Source organism: Hippoglossus hippoglossus, chromosome 20 (assembly GCF_009819705.1).
Source record: "Hippoglossus hippoglossus isolate fHipHip1 chromosome 20, fHipHip1.pri, whole genome shotgun sequence".
Taxonomy (NCBI): Eukaryota; Metazoa; Chordata; class Actinopteri; order Pleuronectiformes; family Pleuronectidae; genus Hippoglossus; species Hippoglossus hippoglossus.
In genome coordinates, this window is record NC_047170.1 from 2,057,662 (window position 1) to 2,076,887 (window position 19,226).

At 41.8% G+C, this 19,226-nt stretch overlaps 1 protein-coding gene across 6 annotated transcripts in view; it reads right to left on the reverse strand.

The window, feature by feature from the left end:
• LOC117753980 (E3 ubiquitin-protein ligase HECW1) overlaps positions 1–19,226 on the reverse strand; it is a 62,919-nt gene that overhangs the window by 39,496 nt on the left and 4,197 nt on the right. For 3 of the 6 annotated variants that reach the window (XM_034572578.1, XM_034572583.1, XM_034572581.1), the window contains exons 2-5: positions 14,802–14,859; positions 13,365–13,686; positions 11,510–11,617; positions 7,899–7,993 (exon numbers count right to left, since the gene is read on the reverse strand). In XM_034572578.1, the coding sequence (XP_034428469.1) occupies positions 7,899–7,993; positions 11,510–11,617; positions 13,365–13,686; positions 14,802–14,828 (552 nt within the window). In that variant the 5' untranslated portion in view covers positions 14,829–14,859. The remainder of the gene's footprint in view (positions 1–7,898; positions 7,994–11,509; positions 11,618–13,364; positions 13,687–14,801; positions 14,860–19,226) is intronic. The other 3 variants (XM_034572577.1, XM_034572580.1, XM_034572579.1) reach the window with 1 other exon arrangement.

Consider the following 19,226-nt stretch of genomic DNA (forward strand, 5'->3'; position numbering starts at 1 on the left):
CAGTGTTTTTAAAGGCTCCACTTTCAGCCTGACTGCGATCAATACTCTAGTCCTCATTATCCTGACATTGATTCTTGAGCCAGGAAGAGAAGGAGTGAGGGGGATGGGGGGAGAGACAGTGGAGATGATGGAGAGTGGAGAAAGCGGAGGACAGTGTAAATACTGTGTTGCGTCAGCTCCACCGTACAGGGTTTTGCTGACGTCCCCTATCTACCTAAACCAGTCAAATAAGAAAAAAGAGATGTGATGGGCAAGATATCTTAAAGGAACGTCGCACTTGAGTTTCACAAAATCTACATTCTTCCCTCTGGATTCTGTTTAATGTTCAGATCACTAATCAGCTCGTAGCTTCATTTCTAACTTTGTGAATATAAATTGACAGTAACAAGACATCTATTGCTACTAAAAATGGGCCTTATTCCTAAATGTGCTGAGATCTCCCAAGGAAAGCTGGAGAATGTTGCTGGGGAAAAGGCTGTATGTGGTTCTCTGTTGTCACCATGGTCCTGTCCACGATAAAGACTTGTAATTGATGGACGGGTGATTAAGCAGTAGGCTGACAGGCCAAGAGAAATCAGAGGACCTAGCAGGTCCGTACCTGTGCCTTGCTTACACATGGTGAATCGACATGTACCGTTAATCACATGGTTGTAATTGATAATATCCATCAATCCATGCCACTTATCCTATGTGGGTTGGAGGAGGGTGAGCCAGCTGTCAATCTGTAAATGCGGGGTACACCCAGGAAAGGTCACAGCTCTATCTATATAAGCACTGTACTTAAAGATTAGTAATGGCAGCAGGACAATGGGACATGGTTATTCCCAAAAACCTGAACTGGATGTGAGCTGGGAAACATTAGTCGTGGAGAGCCTCGAACATCTAAATGGCAGATACCTGCTTTGCCTGTACCAGAGAATGGTCTCCTGATGCTACACACATCAAGGTCTTGGCAACAACTATAATGGATGTGCCAGACAGCACATTATTTTATACCATGCAGTATCAGCTGGCATTAGCCAAATCACAACAACTATTTGATGGATTACTGTGAACATTGTACCAGATACTCCTGGTTCCCACAGGATGAATTATAATCAGTTTGGTGATCTTCTCACATTTTCTTCAGCGCTACCAGGGATTTGACTTTTTGGTTTGGGCTGGATTACCATGAAATTTAGTTTGCATAGTCAGGACCCCCTCTCAAGATGAGTTATGATGACGTTAGTTAATGGACTGTATTTATATAGCTCTTTTCCAGCCTCAGTGACCACTCAAAACACTTCACAGTTGCACTTAAATAATCATCCACATTCATTCATAAACTGCTTCTATATCTAGCGGTTATCACTATTCATACACGGTCAGCACAGCTGTCGGAAGTAATTTGGGGTAGAGTTTCTTGCCGAGGCGACTTCAGAATAGGACCAGAGGAGCCGGGGATTGAACCGCCGACCCTCTGGTAAGTGGACAGCGCTACCTCCTGAGCCACAGCCACTGATCCCTCTCTTGCATCACCATTACATATCACCTGGTCGTATACATTGGTCTATGACCTGCAAAATTACTTATATACAACTTATAATATGTTCACTATGTTCAACCCGTACATCAGCATGTTAGCAGTGTCACTATGAGCATGTTAGCATTCTGATGTTAACACTGTTATAAGAGAATCGTTAGCACAGCCTTAGTCCTAGGCCCTATTCAGACTTGGGATTAGCATCTGTCTTTAGTGATCCTCTCACGAGTGTCTCCAGTGACCACCTGTGATCAGATCTCACTCCCCACTCTCCCCACTACCTAATTTCTGTTCACAAAGACAAAGTGATGTCAGTCTGGTCTGCTGTCAATATGTGAGAAAGAAAGAGGGAGGCCAGGGGGGTCTTAGTGAACCAATCTGCTCTACCCAGCTCTACAGTGAAATTAGATTATACCAAATTGAAATGGTAACATTTTTTTTAAAGCATGTGTTGATATTGTGGCCACAAATAACTCAGTTAGTGTGAAACTCTGAGAATCCTGCAGTACCTCCTTTAATTCTATGTCAGGTCTCAATACTTGTGTAACTGGCTGGAAATGAAAAGAAAAAAAAGCAGGCAGTGAAAACAACAAGATAAAGGGATAAAGGACATGACAGATGTTTGGACCAATTCATTTTAATGAGATGCTAATCTGCTCTGCTGAGTAGAGACGGAGAGAGAGAAGCGGCAGCGCGGGTCTCCTCAGTGATTCTAATCTCACAGATAAACCGAATGACAACTTCATCCATCGGCAGCACACTTTATATAATCTAACATCCTGCTGCAGAATGTACAGAAAGACCCAATACCAATGCACTATCAAAATATAAAAGGCGCTGAGTTTATTGTCTTAAATGTTTTAAGAGAAGATAGATTTTAAAGAGCCTACATACATGAAATTAACCCACGTGTGATTACAGGTCAGTTAAACCAGGGATCCCACCTCTGCGTGAGTAAGATATTTGAATGGACTCCAGTGGCTTTGAAAGCAGAGCAGCTTGGTGATCTAGCTTATTGAGTGTGGCTGCACAGGATAGTGGAGCGGAGGTTACGCCAGCTCAGCGTTGAGAGCAGGTCTGCGGAGGGTATTTTGTCAAATGCCATTGTCTAATGTCAGTCACTCAGCAGTAGCAATGAACCTGGTGCTCCGTGACATTTGGAGAACTCCACAGTGCACCGATGTACCAATTAGGGTTTGCCGATACGCCAGTGAACTCTCAGTGTCTTCCACGGAATAACAAGGTATTTGTGGTGGGCACTGATTGAAAGGGCTTTATTAAATTGTAAATTAGAATTATAAAATACTCCCTTAATATTTGAATCGCCTCATAAACGACTGAACAATATGCAGTTTACAGCTCTATCTGTTGTCAGTCTCACCTGTAGCTTCTGCCAGAGCAGCCTCATCTCCTACATCTCTCTCACCATTAGCTACAGTGACATAATTAAATGAACAGCTAATTACACTGGATGGACTGTTCATCTCTCCCATTTGTGTTTTTGTGGGGGGGGGGTTGTAAGTACTAGGGTTTGGTGGATGCCCCCCTTCCACCTGCAGCATACCCTGCCACACACACAGACTGCAATAAGGAAGAAAATTATTTCATTACTTATTATTTATCATAAGTCTGAAGCAGTTTTTTGGCCCCAAACTAAGTGTGATTTGGTCATTTTTACCAGGGGGTGGATGATTCTGATGACTCACTCCACACGCAGCCCTCTCTCTCATAAGCAATTTTCAGGCATGATCTGCAGAGGATGTCTGCAGAATTGGGTCCAGACTTCCTCTCAGGAGATCTCTCAGGGGATTCTCCGGTCGGATGCATTAACGACAACACAAAAATCTTGAGTCTTCAGGTGAGGGGTGGCCCAGCAGAATTCTGCGTCAGTGTTTTCTACGTGCATGGTACCGTTTCTTTCATCCTGAGCTATTTGTATTCCTTTTGTGTTAGAACTGTCATTAACACACCCACATATTGCTGTGTATTCTCAAATTGGCTCATTCAGACATTATCCAGATTTCTTACTAGGGGACTGGCGGGAGAAACTCATTTGTGTTCTCACATACTGTCCATTACAGTACGGTGAAATGTCAGGAGGATCTCAGAAGTTCAGTGCATGTCCGAAAACAGCTATAAGGGATGGGGAGAATGGCTGAGAGGGGATGGCAAAATGTACAGGTTGTGTAAGGGGGATAGTTTTTCATTATGGTTTAAAGGGGATGGCACGGGGAACGAGCTGTGTCCAGCTCTACTATGGAATTAGATTTTACCCATTTGAAAAGAAAAAACATAAATTGCCACAAATAAAATCAACGTATAGGCTCTGAGAAGCGTAAAATTACTTTAGATACATTGAGAAACTGTAGCAAAGTCAGAGGACGTCAGCTGAGTAAGCGGTTCCTCATGTGGCCCAGAACCACCTCCAAATGTGGTCTGTATGTTAAGTACAAAGTCAGGAGGTAACTAGCCTAGCTTAGCGTAAAGACTGAAAGCAGGGGGAAGCTGCTAGCCTGACTCTGCCCATCAGCACATTTAAAGCTGTACCTTGTTTGTTAGATTCAAACGCACCAGAAATCTAAAAAGCTCAAAAATTCCGAACTATTTCTACAATGTAACCTATATATTATTGATCAGATTGATCAATAATATGTACAAACTAGGGGCCACAGTTACTGCACAATAAACTGCAGACACCACCAGCGTGCCCTGAGTATCAAGCATACTTTTTACAGGAGAATATTAACTCATTGTGTTTTATCATATCCATGTTGATATAAAAGACTTTCCGGCAGTTCCGAGTGTCAAACTGATGAATTGCAATCAATGCAATCTGACACACATCTTATAATATGCAGCAAAAAAAACAACAAAAGGCAGGTGACTGATTGAGGTATTCCAAATGCATATGAAGAGAAGAGAGAAAGACATATTTATGGTTACCCAGGCTATCCAGCTGAGCCTCGTCCTCCTCACGCTTCTCCTCTCGGGATGACTGGGAGACAGCAGTCCCAGCTGAAGACACAAACCATCCATCACACACATACACAAACAAACGCTGTGTCTTCTCTGTCTGCACCGTCTGACTGACTGGAGTAGAGAAAAATTGAAGCAAACAAATGTCCACCCGCTGCTTCTCTGTCAGTCCATCTTCTCCGTCTTTTCCTCTCCTTCTCGACCTCAAGCCTTTAAACCTGGTGCATTCTACCTCCTGCCTCCAAAAACCTGAATGACTTACCTAAGCTGGACTATCTCCTGTTATCTCCACTCTTCCTTCCCTCCCTTCCCCCCTCCCTCCCGCCCTGTCTCCCTTCCTATAGCGGTTATTTTTATTCATTTGTCCTCAGGAAGCAAGTGCAGATCAAGTTCTGGGCCCATCAGCATTTCCAGAGGCCCACAGCAGCAGAATGGGAAGGCAAACATGGAAATCCAATCGCCCAGCTGGACACTCTCCTGATAACAGGGTGCAACTGATAGAAGCTTTGGAAGAGCAATGACAACATTGATATAGTGACAGTAACACTGTCGCTCTGCTGCTCAAAAAAAGAATGCAACAATTTCTGCATAGGAATCTATTTTACCTATAACAATAATGCCCCATTACTTCATTAAGAGATCCCACAGCCGCCAGGACTGCTGTGACCAAAGCCACAATTGTGAAAACACTCCACAACTTTAATGTAAGAGGTTACGTGTTAGTGGTACTAATTCTCTCCACAAATCAACTGCAGCTAATAGGTAAAAGTAAAATTGTTTAACTTTTTTATAGGTAATTTCACTAATTGTAAATAAAGCACTGTGAATAGTTTAAGCCATGTTTAGTTTCTGGTTCATCACAGATACCATATTCAATCTGCAGCATGACACAGTCCCAAAAAAAAGAAGAAGACGGAGTCCTCCAGCAGATGCTGTGGCCCACACAGAGCCCTGATCTCCACATCATCACATCGGTTACACAAGGAGAAACAAGACCAGAAAAGAACTGCAGATAGTTCCCCCGAGATGAGACAACCTACACATTTAAAACAACCTACACAACAAGTACCTTGAGAAACTGTGCTCAAGTACTTAGAGCTGTTTTCAGGGTTTAACTCCAGAGGATGTCCACAGAATTGGGTCCCAAATTTCTCTGGAGGCTGCCTTTCACAAAAGATCTACACAGCAGGAGATTCTCTGCTCAGACGTGATCACATCAACACAGAAATCTACGGAGCATTCAGGTGAGGGGCGGTGCAGCACTCAGAGGCAGGAAATAATGTACAAATTCTTATTTTTGTTTGTTTTTCCATTTTTGCCTCTGTGGCGTGTTAGAAACCTCATCAACACATCCACCTGCTTGAGATGAATCTTGCAGAGGATCTCCTGTTCTCACATCAGCTCCTCCAGACACTCTGCTGACGTTTTACTCAGGGACTGTCAGAGAAAGTCTAGAGGCTCTCGTTCTGACATTTGCGCTCACACAGACAGCCCCTCCGGAGAATGTCCAGAGTATCTCCAGAGTCCAGTGCATGTCTGAAAGCAGCTATAAAAAGCTGCTGTAGCTTTAGTGAAAAGAACAACAAGGAGTACTGCAGCAGATGCTGTGGTCTCCACTGAGCCCTGATCTCCATATCATCGCATCAGTTACATGAGGAGACAGAAGACCAGAAAGAACTACAGAAAGTTCACTGAGATGCTAGAAATAACCCACAAACCAAGAACCTTGAGAAACTGTGCTCAAGTACTTAATAGACTTACTTCTGTTTTAAATGCAAAGGGTATTACTATTAATAAACAACTTTTCATATATATATATTTTTATTCTTTGTAGTATCCTCACTTCACTACTGGTCACAGTAGGGGGGCTGGAGCCAATCCCAGCTGACATTGGATGAGAAGCAGGGTAAACCCTGGACAGCGTATCACAGGACTGACATACAAAGACAAACAACCATTCACACCTACAGTAGATTTAGAGTCTCCAATCAACCTAACCCAGTTTGTTGACTGAGAGAGGAAGCCGAGGTACCGAAAGAAAACCCACACAGATGCGGGGAGAACATTCAAACTCCACACAGGAAGGCCCTGGTCAAACCAGGATTCAAACAAAGAACCTTCTTGCTGTGGGGCAACCACTGTCCCACCATGTCACCAGTGTGTACATTTATCTGTGTGAAATATTTGTTTTGCATTTCTTTAATCCCTTGTACTCATGTATACAACAACAGACACACAAAGTGTTGGGTGGAGCAATAAAAGGTCAACGTGCGATTTACAACCTTTATCCATCCTGAGAACACATTTGTGATGTTTTCATGCAATGTGTCAGTACAGAGCAAATAGCATACAGTTCCACTCTCATCCATCCTTCCCAAGTTTGCAGCTTTAAAAGCTTCTGCAGCTTTGTTTTCTATTCTCTCGATACAATACAACATTGAGTGTAGTAATACACAGTCATGCTCACACTCTACACTTACAGTTGGATAAAAAGTCGGCTCGCTAGACCTCTGTAGCCCACACCTCATCTCTGCTTGAAGCTAGAGGCTCCAGGCTTCATTAGCCTTCACAACTGTAACACAACTAACAATCGTGTTGCATTGTGGGTAATTTCGGCACCAGGTGGAAGAAGAATGTACACACCTACCCAATCACGACACTCCTCTGATACACATCTAGCCCCCCAACACCCGTCACCCCCAGGTCATAGACTAAACATAAGGTAATCTAATTTGCATGCTGACATGTCGTTGGACGAGACAATGTGGCCCAAGGTGCCCCTGACAGCTGTGCTGGGAGTGTGTCTACCTTTTGATTAGATGATGTTAACTTCCCAACGTCCCAAACAATTCACATTACATAAGCTTTGGCCCTGAAAGGTCCAAGACCATTAACACTGGGTGGTGTTGTGTGGGTTATGAGCCATGTTCAACCCATAAATGCCGATTCTTTTGTACATTTTGTAATGTTATTTAATGTATTTCATCACAGTAAAGTCAAATTATTAGTTTACAGCTCTAAAAACACATTTAAGTGTGCGGTATCTCTTTATTAGTGAGTGACAGATTCCACGTCTTCATATGGAATACTGGTTAAATCCCCCAGACTCTGGTAATAATTAATATGCATAAGGGAATCTTCTTCCAAATTTAGGAGATTGAGTTTGCCTCAAAATTCAAAAACCTAGTAGGATGCCTTAAAATGTTGACTTTTCCTACCTTTAAGCTTCCTCACCACTAAGCTAGATTGACTGACTGACAGAAGTGAACCAAACTTAAGGAGCTGGACTGCTTTTCCCTCTAGACACTGGACAAACAACACTGAGTGATCGATGAAGGCCCCACAACTCTCAGACAGCCCCATATGTCAAAATAAAGCCAGGAGGGCTGGTGAGACTCACGGGTGTCGGGCCCTTCTTGATGGTTACAGTGGGTGTTGTAGCCCTCAGTGCTCCAGTGACGCCGTGGTAGTACCTGAAGCAGACCTGGGTCTCAGCTGAGGAGGACACACACAGGTAAGGTAAAGGGAGGAGGCAATAATGGAGAGAAAATCAAACAAGGATTAGTTTCATTTCAACACTGCATGGAATTTGACATATTTATACCTGAATTTTCTAAATGTGCCTGTTACACAACAAATGTTTTGTCCAAGGTGATTTGACATGGCTGTACCTTACATGATCATGTCAACAAAGCCTCTTTGACGTTGAGGGGGAGAGCCATGAGGTCAGAGGTCAAATCAAATGTTATTTAAAATATCTGAGTTATCTAAGTCAGTTTTCCATAAAATGAACAAGTATATGATATGTTATGGAAGTAATTAGTGATAGCTAGTCAGCAACGTTTATCATTTGTGGGACTCAACAGGGGAAGTGGAGCAAAAAAAGCAAAATGCTTGGGGGACATGAGCAGATTAAGGTCATAGTAAATCTCCATGTTTTTCTGCCTGTTTGAGCAGACACACTCAGATGGTTTGATGAGAAGAGGGGAAACACACAGTGACACGTCAGTGTAAGCTCACTGGCTACAATATCATTCCTGCTGGCAGCCTTAAATGGTTTGATAACACTCACATTGTCAAAACTGTTAAATGTTCTGTTGAGCTGGTCACAAAGGACAAGCAAGTAATCCAACAGTTCTTCAAACAATGCTCTCATTATTGAAAAGGCTGGTGACAAAATGAATTCAACCCAATGAACAGCATATTCAAAGCTTGAACCCTTGGTATGAGGCACAGGGTCATCAACATGTTGGTTTCACAGTCTGACATTCTCTGCTCTAAAGTATTTATTTTACAAATGATAAATACCACACCACACTGATCGGGTAAAATCTTGAATCCAATAGTTAGCACTTAACAATTTCCTTTGAGCTGGGCACACACCCTAATAAAACCAGATTAAGCAAGAGTGTATTTTCTATAGAAGCTGGAAGTGGTTGACCAACCACAACGAAGTGGAACGGCTGGCCAATCAGAGCAGATTTATCTGGTTATCAGGAGGTGGGCCTTAAAGAGACGGGAACTAATACCAAGCATTTTAGACAGAAGCTGTGTCTCAATTCAGCAGCCGCATCCTTCGGAGGACCAGGTGTACGCAGCCGACGTCAGCTGCATCCTCCAACAGCCGCCTAGAACCGAAATGAGACGGTCTGGTCTTCCTATCACCCTTACAGGCATCGCTTAGGAAAAGATCTACGGACGAAAATGTTCTTCAGTTGATTGGGAAAGTTGAAAAGATGTCTTTTTTAACATGTGTACCGTTGTTGTTTGGTTGAGTACTAACATAAAAATAGATTCTTCCGATGTTCCTCGCTTACTGCCGCCATTACCGCTTCGAAAAACTTTTGGTATTGAAGCGCAATGGATCATGGGATATGTTGGGCCGGGAAGGATCCACCCGGTGGAGCCTCCGTTGGTCAAGGTTGGAAGGACGCATTAGTTGGAGCTTTTGAATTGAGACACTAGTCGTGTTGCTGTGGCGTAATTGGTCTGCAAATGCAGGTTCTGTCTATAAAGACAGTGTATTTATGTCCAGTGGATATTTAATTCATTTTGGAAATATTCACATATAAAAAACTGTCTTAGGGTCTGAGGTTCAACACAGACGATCACATGTGGATAATTTGGATTTGCCGCAGTAATGATGCAAAGCTCTACAATTTCATTAAATAACAAACTATTTTATAAAAAATTAGCCATCGAATGTGAAATAGTTTTTTGAAAGACAGATCTGTGAACAGAATATGATGATGGAAACTGGTTGAATGTGTTCCGTGCTTCAGCTTCAGCAATCCCTTTGACTCCCACCTGTGACTGTGACTGTTTTTCTTTTCAATCTACTCTGAACTTGATTGTTTCTTTATGTGCTGTTTTTGTCTGATATGATATGACATTTTTCTTTGTAAAATACAGATGAAAACTAGAACTTAGAAAAACAGCAACAATTTTTGTTTTCTATCCGCCAGTGATGCTTGTAGGCTTCTTAATGTAAACATTAGTATTGTGTGAGGAATATATATAATAGGTAGTGCATTAGTTTTATTATTATATGTTTTATGGATCAGAGGCTTCATCCTGAAAAATGCTGTAACAGTTTAATATAACAGCTTCAGTCCTATAACGCCTAAAACCTGTGTAAAAAGCCTCCTCTGCCTGTGATAGAGTGGATGGTGTTACTGAATGGAAACACCTGCACGGTTTTATGCTGATGAATTTATCCTGTTTCACGTGAGCATCCATATGGTCTCTCTCACTCCCCCACACCGTTCCCTTCGCCCCTAAACGCAGCAATTGTGCACCATTTGTGACTGTCTCCTATTTTTGCATCCGTTTTCACTCTGTTCTGCTTCTACAAGAAACGCTGTAACTTTTCCAGAGACTGGTGTTAACGTGCTGCTGCAAGTATATCAGAGCTTAAAGGAGCGTGTAGTTTTCAATAGAACAGAATAAAAAGCACCATAGTGAAGACCACTTGGCATAATAACTGGAAAATGATATCTGATGATTGATATCATTTTTCTGGTATAATTGAAATCATAAGAAGTAGTGAAAGTACTTATATTTGACTTCCAACTAAAGCTGCTCTCAGACATGCACTGAACATTCTCCAGTGGGGATATATGTCTGCGCAAATGAGAGACTGGGAGCCTCTGAACTTGCTGCACCTCTGGCCAGTCCTCAAGTAATAAGTCCGCAGAAAGTCCGGAGGAGCCTGTGATGATGTGAACTCTTCAGGGCAGAGTATCCCCTGCTGTGTTGTGCATGTGTAAAAGGCAAACTCCAGAGAAAGTCCGGACCAAATTCTCTGGAAATCCTCTGGAGGTCGTGTCTGAAAACAGCTGGAAGCTGCCTCACATCTGACCCCTTCAGTGCAACACGGCTGTGTTTGTCTGTTTGGTGTCAGAGACCATACGACAGTGTGGTACGAGCTTTGCAGCATTTGTTTGAATCAAAAGCTTGAATCAGCATTAACTGAAAACGCCTGCTTGCTGCCACTGGAGATGAGTAGTGATGAAACTGAACTAAAACAGTGAACTGTAAAGTGAACTCATTGTGACACACCACGTCCAGTAAACTGCTGCTCGAGCTGCTGTCAGTCTTCAGAAATGATTTCCCTCTGTGGAATGACATCATCGTAACTGACCACTGAATAAGTTTCCTTATCACATGACCTCATGTTTCCCCCAGTGTGAAATCAGTGTGGACATGAAACAGGTTTTTCCGTCTTCTTGACAAAATGAACCAAACTATTTTAGAACAGGTAGCTACACTTTGCCAGTGTCTGCTCAGCGATTGGTTCCTTTAAAGCACCTTTAAACAGAGCCACTGAATGTGTCCATCTTTCAAACGACTATGTGACTTTAATTCATAAATCTTGTGCATAGATGGTTTTATAATAGCTGCTTTTGACTAAGCCTGCACAGCATGTGAACTGCAAACAGAAATGGGCAAAATTGTATCATATATATAATATGAAACAACTTGTTGCCTTGCAGGGTTTTTATTACTTACAGTCGATGATGTTGGAGGTGGAGTCAATTTTCCAAACTATCTGTCCCTTGTGGGAGCCGTTGATTCCTCGGTTCTTATAGTCCAGAAAGTTCTCCGACAAAGCCTCATCTGCAACGAGAGGAAACTGATGAAACCACAGTCTTAGTTGGAAGTCGTATCATTTTATATTCAATTTCCCAATTCCACTCAGCAACATAAATAGCATTTGATTCTTCAGGAGTAGTTGTTAATGACACTGCATTTTATGCACTTACCAATGCTTTCGGGAATTTTCTTCAGTAAACAATGTCTTAAACAACACTCCATCAAGAGCCCTAACCACCAAGTGTACTGATAACATCAAGTAATGTGATTAAAAACCCAAACCCAGCCATGTTAGTGTCATTTAATGCATTTGTTTTATGAAGGTATTTTGGTCACAACCAAAATGAGGGACATATTTCAATTTTGACCTGCTACTGGTGCTAGATAAAAGCTTAGGGATCAAAGTAATTTTAATTCTCTGGGGACCACGGATGTGTCTCTTGTAGATGTCAAGATATTTCCCTCTGAACCCCAAAATGTCAAACTCATGATGATGCCAGATGAAGAGCAGATGAAAAGTCAGGAGATCTCCAAGGTCAGTAGGTTCTAGTAGTTTCTGTACAAGATTTTGTGGCAGCCTGGAGGCTAGCACTTTGATCATGACTGACTGGCAGGACAGGACTGCCAAAAGGGAGCGGCCGAGGCATTTATTAACGACCAGGATGGCTGTCACTGATGTGGAAAAATCTGTTGAATCCGCTATCAAGACAGTATGAAACGAGGTGGATGGTATATTTTCTATAATGGAATAAACAAGTAGTTTGTAGCGTGTTTACATTTTTTCTGAAGTGAAGAGTGAAAGACAAGCTCTCACATGAGAGAGAGGACAACATTGCATGCCACTTGCAGGAACACGCACAGCAGAAGCTATGAGGTTTGACTGTCTGTATGGACAGTAAAAGCTTATACAGACAATAGCACACGAGATCTCCTATGTTATTATGAGAAGGGTTAGCATTTTTTTGGGGTTCATCATAAAATTGGAGCAGCACAAATTAGAATATGGCGGACCGCATAGTCCTGATAAATAATAGGAAACAGTGCATTGACATGGCGAGATAGGGCATTAGCCTTAGCAGAGGTAAACACTGTCAGAGCTCCCTTCTAGTTGGTTGTAGATCTGTTCTGTGACTGTTATAACGTCACTTGGAAATCAGCAAAATGTGAATTGGCCCAGCCATGGCAGGCAACCAAAGTGATGGATCAAAAATGTACATTTTGGGAAGTTATTAGGCAAGGATTTAAGAGTAAATCAAGAAGTCAATGGTATATATCAATAAAACCAAACATAAGTGGAAAAAGAGTTTGTCCATGTTTGTCCACATGACCTCTGACACTGTAACCGACAAAACTGCTGCTGTTGGTATGTGGACAGCGAATGGTGAACAATGTCGTCATGGTGCTCTGTGGCTCAGGAGGTAGAGCGGGTCGTCCTCTAACCAGACGGTCGGCTGTTTGATCCCCGTCTCTGCAATTACGCATTACAAGGTGTCCTTGGAAAAGATGCCGACTAGAAAAGCGCTATATAAATAGAGACGATTCGGTTTAGCACTCTTACACCAGCGAACGTCGTTATTATATTATTATATGAGCATTAGATTACATTATAAACAATACAAGTATTGCCTCGTTGCAGATTGACAAGTGGCAAAGATTAATTGTCAACCTATCTTGTAGCTTTTGAGGCTAGTGTCATTAAACTAAACAAAAAGTATAATTCATCTTGTATCAAACTCTAACATTCAGAGTCATCATGTTATGTCTCACTTACCAACTTGATACATTCCAATCCAGTCTCCAGCATCCACGTCCTCCTTGATGTCCCATGTGATAACCAGGTCTTCAGACTGACCTATGGTGTAGTGGGAGGAGCTGATGGTGAGGGTGGATCGGGCATCCGGCGAGACCAGATCGGTGTCACTGGTGGACCTCGCTAGCCCCAGCATGAAGGCCTCCTGGTTCAGGCCGTTCACAGCGAAGCTGTCTGGGCCGTAGCTGTGACGAGCCGCAACCTTGCAGCGTTGGCGGGTCTGGCTGCTGCGAGTTGGGGAGGCCATAGCCGCTAGGCCCAGGAACCTATTCTGGTACAAGTTCTACAACAAAACACACCACAAGAAGCTTTTTAGCTGAATAAAAAGGTAAAAGGTTTTGTTCTGAAGACAAAATTAAAAAAAAGGCAAATGAGAGAACAGTAAATCCTCAAATAAATAACAATCATATCAATGGACAACAGATGGCAAAAATATTAGTACTCATCCAAAGAATGCTACCCAAATTAGCAGTCATTAAAAAATACTAAATATGCCAACCTTCCTGCGAACACAGGCTGTGTCTTTTAGTTTTTTTATCAATTTGTAACTGTGTCAGAGAAATACTGATCTACGTCTATTGTCATTTAGTGTGTTATCTTGTCACTGGATTTAGTCAAAAACACAAAACAGAATGACCTCATACAAAACACCCTGTAATTATACACAACTATAATTAATGTCTGTTGTATCAACTTCCCAGTACTGGGTGGATAAAATATCAGAAACCAAATATTCAACCAACATATAAAACACCACAACCTTATCGTGTTAATAGTATAATAGACTCGGTTAACGAAAAGTAACCTGTCAACATGAACCTTGCCAAACCTGAAGAAATGGTTTAAACGTGTGGCGTGACCTAAGAGTTCAGTGTCTGTGCAGCGTGGATGCTGTGATCACTGCAAGATGCAGCATCATCACCAGGAAGTCCACATGCAGGGGAGAGAGTTTTCCACCCTGGCATCTCAGATCAGATCAGAGAATGTTCCAGTTAAGACGGGAGCTTCAGGGCACCACTCAGCCAGCACCGACGGATCGGGCTAAATGCTGAAGCACTATGTGCGTGCAGTTGATGATGAAGAAAGGGTATACCCAATACAATTTGAATGTGTTTGCTTCTGTCACCATGTGATTGGACTATTAGTGAAAAGCCAACATCAGTGTGGATTCAGCTTAAAGTTATATCAGTATATTGCTTTGGAAAATACTGTTCTTTATTAAAAACAGTTACAATTTTGACATGAACACACAACTATATATATATATATGTATGTATGTATGCATATATACATATAAAGGTGGGTAAATCTGACAGACAAAGACAAACGACAAAGGGTGTTTCATGTTGGTGAGCATGCATAGGAGAAGGTGGTAGCGGGTGAAGCGGGGGCACTGACCTTGAAACTACAGAGCTGCATCAGCATAATGACCAGTCAACCCAAAGCAGACCAAAACCTACGGGAAGTGGGAGGAGAAGGGTGGCGTGTTACAAACCACAGAACAAAAAGCAGAGGCAGGGAATGTAGCAGGTGAAAGTGTGTGTGCACTCGTTTTAGAGGATGGGGGGGGGGGGAAAAGCTCATCATCATCATACTTTTATTCTTTGTTAGATAAGAATATGAATTATTGAGGAGCTTTAGCACAGATGCAGAGACAACAGGAAACAGAGAGACAAAGACAGTTTGACCTCCACCCAGAAGAAAGACAGAATGCTGATATACAACAGACAGACACAACATCAGCGTCTAATGATGGTCAACGTAAAACAAATACAGCACAGCGACAGATACAGCACCATTGTCATGTGCATCGCTCGATGGTCACATGGTTTGTTTGCATTGCTGCAGTGGGAAGAGAAGCCTGCAAATGAAACCAACATTAGCAGCAACACGGTGATGTGTATGCGTTTGTTTGAAATGTGATTGGTCCACTGAAGGCGGTTCACCTCGGATATGAAAGAGCTTTTTGTGGCCAGTATTCATCAGCACCACACTGGTCGTTCATCAGAGGACTTTAACCTCTGGTCGGTTGTGGCTACAACAACCTTTTACTGTGTGGTGCCTGTGGACAACACAAATTAATTCATAAAACTTGCTGTGTCATGGCCTCGACTCTCATTACACTTGCTCACTGGGCTTCAACACCTTGCTGGGTGTGTTGTGAAAAATGAATTACAAACTATTTCTCTCCAAAAGCAACTGCAGCATGACATCCCAGTTACAAAAATGTAACTTTTAACATAAATCCACATATTGTAGGAGAATTACATACTTTTCGGACAGTATATTATATTAGCGTGTTCTCAATCTGCCCCGGCTGATAATTAAGAAAAACATTCATATCAGAAAATTAAACGAATCACTGCTTCTGTCTCTCTTTCCAAAAAGAAACACTTTTTTTTTTTTAAGTCAAGTCACACGTGGATATTGATAATGAAAAGCACCAAACATGGTTATCACAACTGCAAACAGCAGATACTCTCCCAGATACTCTCACTGTCCTCACAGGACGCAAGACACGATCAATTTCACATGATCCTTTTTCTCATGTCAATATTTTCTGATTGTCCCTCGTTAGTCAATAGAGTGACTCCATTCTTATATTATGTCTATGATGACTGCTGTGTAGTAAACTTGTAACAGTCTCCAGCGGTGGCTGTGACTGCTGTAGCTGTAACTACCATAAGAGGCTGGAATACATACAAACTCAGGGACACAACGGTGTGCACAGTGACACACATATGCAAATAAGCAGGAGCCCGGTCGGGCACATATGAAAACTACACAAACACGTTTCAAAGTTACGCTCAAATCCCCACAGTCCTCATTAGTCATATCGCAGGATATTGGTACGATGTCGTAGCTGGCTGTGGCATCTCGAGGGATCAGTCCCCAGTTGTTCTTCCCACTTACTCAGACACTCGCGTAATTAACCGATATAATTGCATTCAAGACGACGTGATTATGAATTCAATGCACATGTAGAGCAGATACACATGTAGAGCAGATGTAGAAGAAACTAAAAAGCCTCTGCTGGACCTGAGATGATCCAGAACTATGGCTCCGTAATGACCTTCATAACCATTCTAATTGTAGTCTAGCTTCAACGTATTATTATTAATCATCCAGTGTTTCCCTTTTATACATTTTGCAGAAGCTGCCCAACAAAGAGGGCTTTTAATTTGAAACAACGGATGAACGTGGTGACACCCTGCTGAGCTGAGAAGGGCTGAGAGAAAAAGAAAGGCAGATTTAACAACATTAAGTTTGATAGGTTTTATTGCCTTTTGATACCTAGTCCAAATGCCGGTTCATTAGGCATGTGTGCCACGCAGGTACAACAACCCTTTATCGTCAGACATCAAGAATAGTGGGAGAAATCCAAATTGGATTGAACATTTTCATGACCCTGTTGTGACAGTGTGAATGTCTCTCTGTGAAGTGACTGGCTGCCATTCAGGGGGTGCACAAGAGAGCAGGTTGCATGCATTGTCTGGGACAATACGACGCTGCTTCCAGTTTCCGCTAAAATAAGCTAGCCATCCCCTTCTCCGTTTGCCTTTTCTAGCTACTTTAACCTGACCATTTGGTCTTATTAAATATATGAATCTACTACCATACGATGAATCATTACTAATTCTATACAGTATGTAAAACATTGTAAATGTCATGGAAACATATTTACTACAGCAGCTACAGTATATGATTAAGTGGGTTTCTGAGTTGAGAGAGAACATTGACACCACCTCCCTCCCTCCTATAATTAGTTGTGGAATAATAGTTCCATTTTGTCGAATATACACAGGAAGTGTAAAGTTACCTTAGATTCAGTGACTGACCACAAGTTAAACATGACCCAATCTTTTTTTTTATAAGTGTAAGTTACACCGGCGTTAATTATTTGTATGATGTCTGTTTATTCAGATATGACCGAGTTATAACTCCAACAACAAGAGAAGACACTAAGGATTTTAAAGTCCCTGAACGGTGTCACAGCTTCTGCTGCTGCTATAACTGCTGGGCCTGTTCTGACCTTTGTCAGTCAGCCGTGACAGAACAGGACTTAGAGCGGTTAGGTTGACGTCTCCACTGTTATCGTGTCCTATATATTATGTGCGTAGCCATGGAAAAAAAGTGCAAGACATAAAGCGTTGCTTTTTAACTGATTTAAATGATTAACTGAAGAGGCTGTGGAAGGGGGTGGTTCGCAGGGCCAAGTTTATCCATCCATCCATCCATCCATCCATCCATCCATCCATCCATCCATCCATCCATCCATCCATCCATCTATTCATCTATCTATCTATCTTCCATTTTCCTAACTTTTAACTGGTTGGATAATATTTGGGTGGGTCCAACACAAGCCTGTAAGGCAGACATATGGCCACCAGCGCATCATTTAATGGGGAAAGATGGATACATTGAAGAAGTGTGGTTTCATATAAAGAGCTAAATATGAGCATTTGCCAAAAAGTAATATTATCTATAGTTATAAATGTAAGGATGCTCAAGTCAGTCAGCCACCAATTGTTATCAGCTGATATCTCTTCTCAATAGTTTGATTCATGGTCTCTATGGAGGCCGATAAGAAGAATCAATCAAATGATGCAAACCGTGCAAGACAATTTTTGTTTGCGAGACTAAAATGGCTACTTTTGCTCCACCTTTCTGGCAGTTTTACCAGGTATCTGGAAGAAACACAATGCATTTGTGTATTGAGAGAGAGAGAGAGAGAGAGAGAGAGAGAGAGAGAGAGAGAGAGCGAGAGAGAGAGAGAGAGAATCTCAATCACTGTTCAATGAAACAACAACAACCCTGCAGCAAGGTCAGAAACCAAGGAAAAATATCAGCCAACAATTCTCTGTTCACAAACCACTGTCAATTGTGGAAGAGGAAAGGTTCAGATGACTCATGTCCTACTTGGATCCACTCCGCACTCTGCCAGGGCCTAAATATTATGCTGATGTTTGCACTGTTATAACAAATACTGTACAAACAGGGTTCAACCCGTCATTTAAAAACATCAACAAACACATTGTTGGAAGCAGCCCAGAACAGATTAAATCTGAGCCACTGTACACCATCGCTACAGTCCTCAATCTGATGTGAGACTTTATACACAAATTATTTAAATTCCTGTGTGTGTGTGTGTGTGTGTGTGTGTGTGTGTGTGTGTGTGTGTGTGTGTGTGTGTCAATTGGGAGAACGTTTTTGGAAGGTAAAGGAGGAAGTGCATCAAACATGTTCAAAAACACATGCAAATATTTAAAAGTTGATCAGAAAATATGCCAACAAAATATTTTTCTTTCAGTCCATTTGAATCAGAACATTGATCTGAGCCCATAGAGAAACACACACAAATGTTCCCAGGTCAGGGGCTGACATTAGGTGAGTGTGTGTGTTAAAGGCACAGACAGAATCAGCGCAGCTACAGAGAATGTGAACTGGATATCTTTGATCATGGTTTTGAGCACTTGTGAAACACAGAACTTTAACAAACAAAACAATCAATCAACTAATGGAGAAAATAATCAGCGGATAATCATTATTTGCTGTTTGATACAAAATAGTTTAAAAGAGCTCAAGCTCATTCAACTACAACAATAAAATCCTGCTTATAGATCAATGCATTAGTAATACTAATTTCACACCACAGTATATAATAGTATAAAAGTCACAGGGAACATTTTTTAACATTGAGTTCCTCCATGTGACATGTTAGAGTTACATGTTTCTTGTTTTAATCATAGATCCATTCAATTCCATCTAATTCCAGAAATCTGTGTGTATGTGGAACGCATATCTTGAGAACAAGAAAGCCCA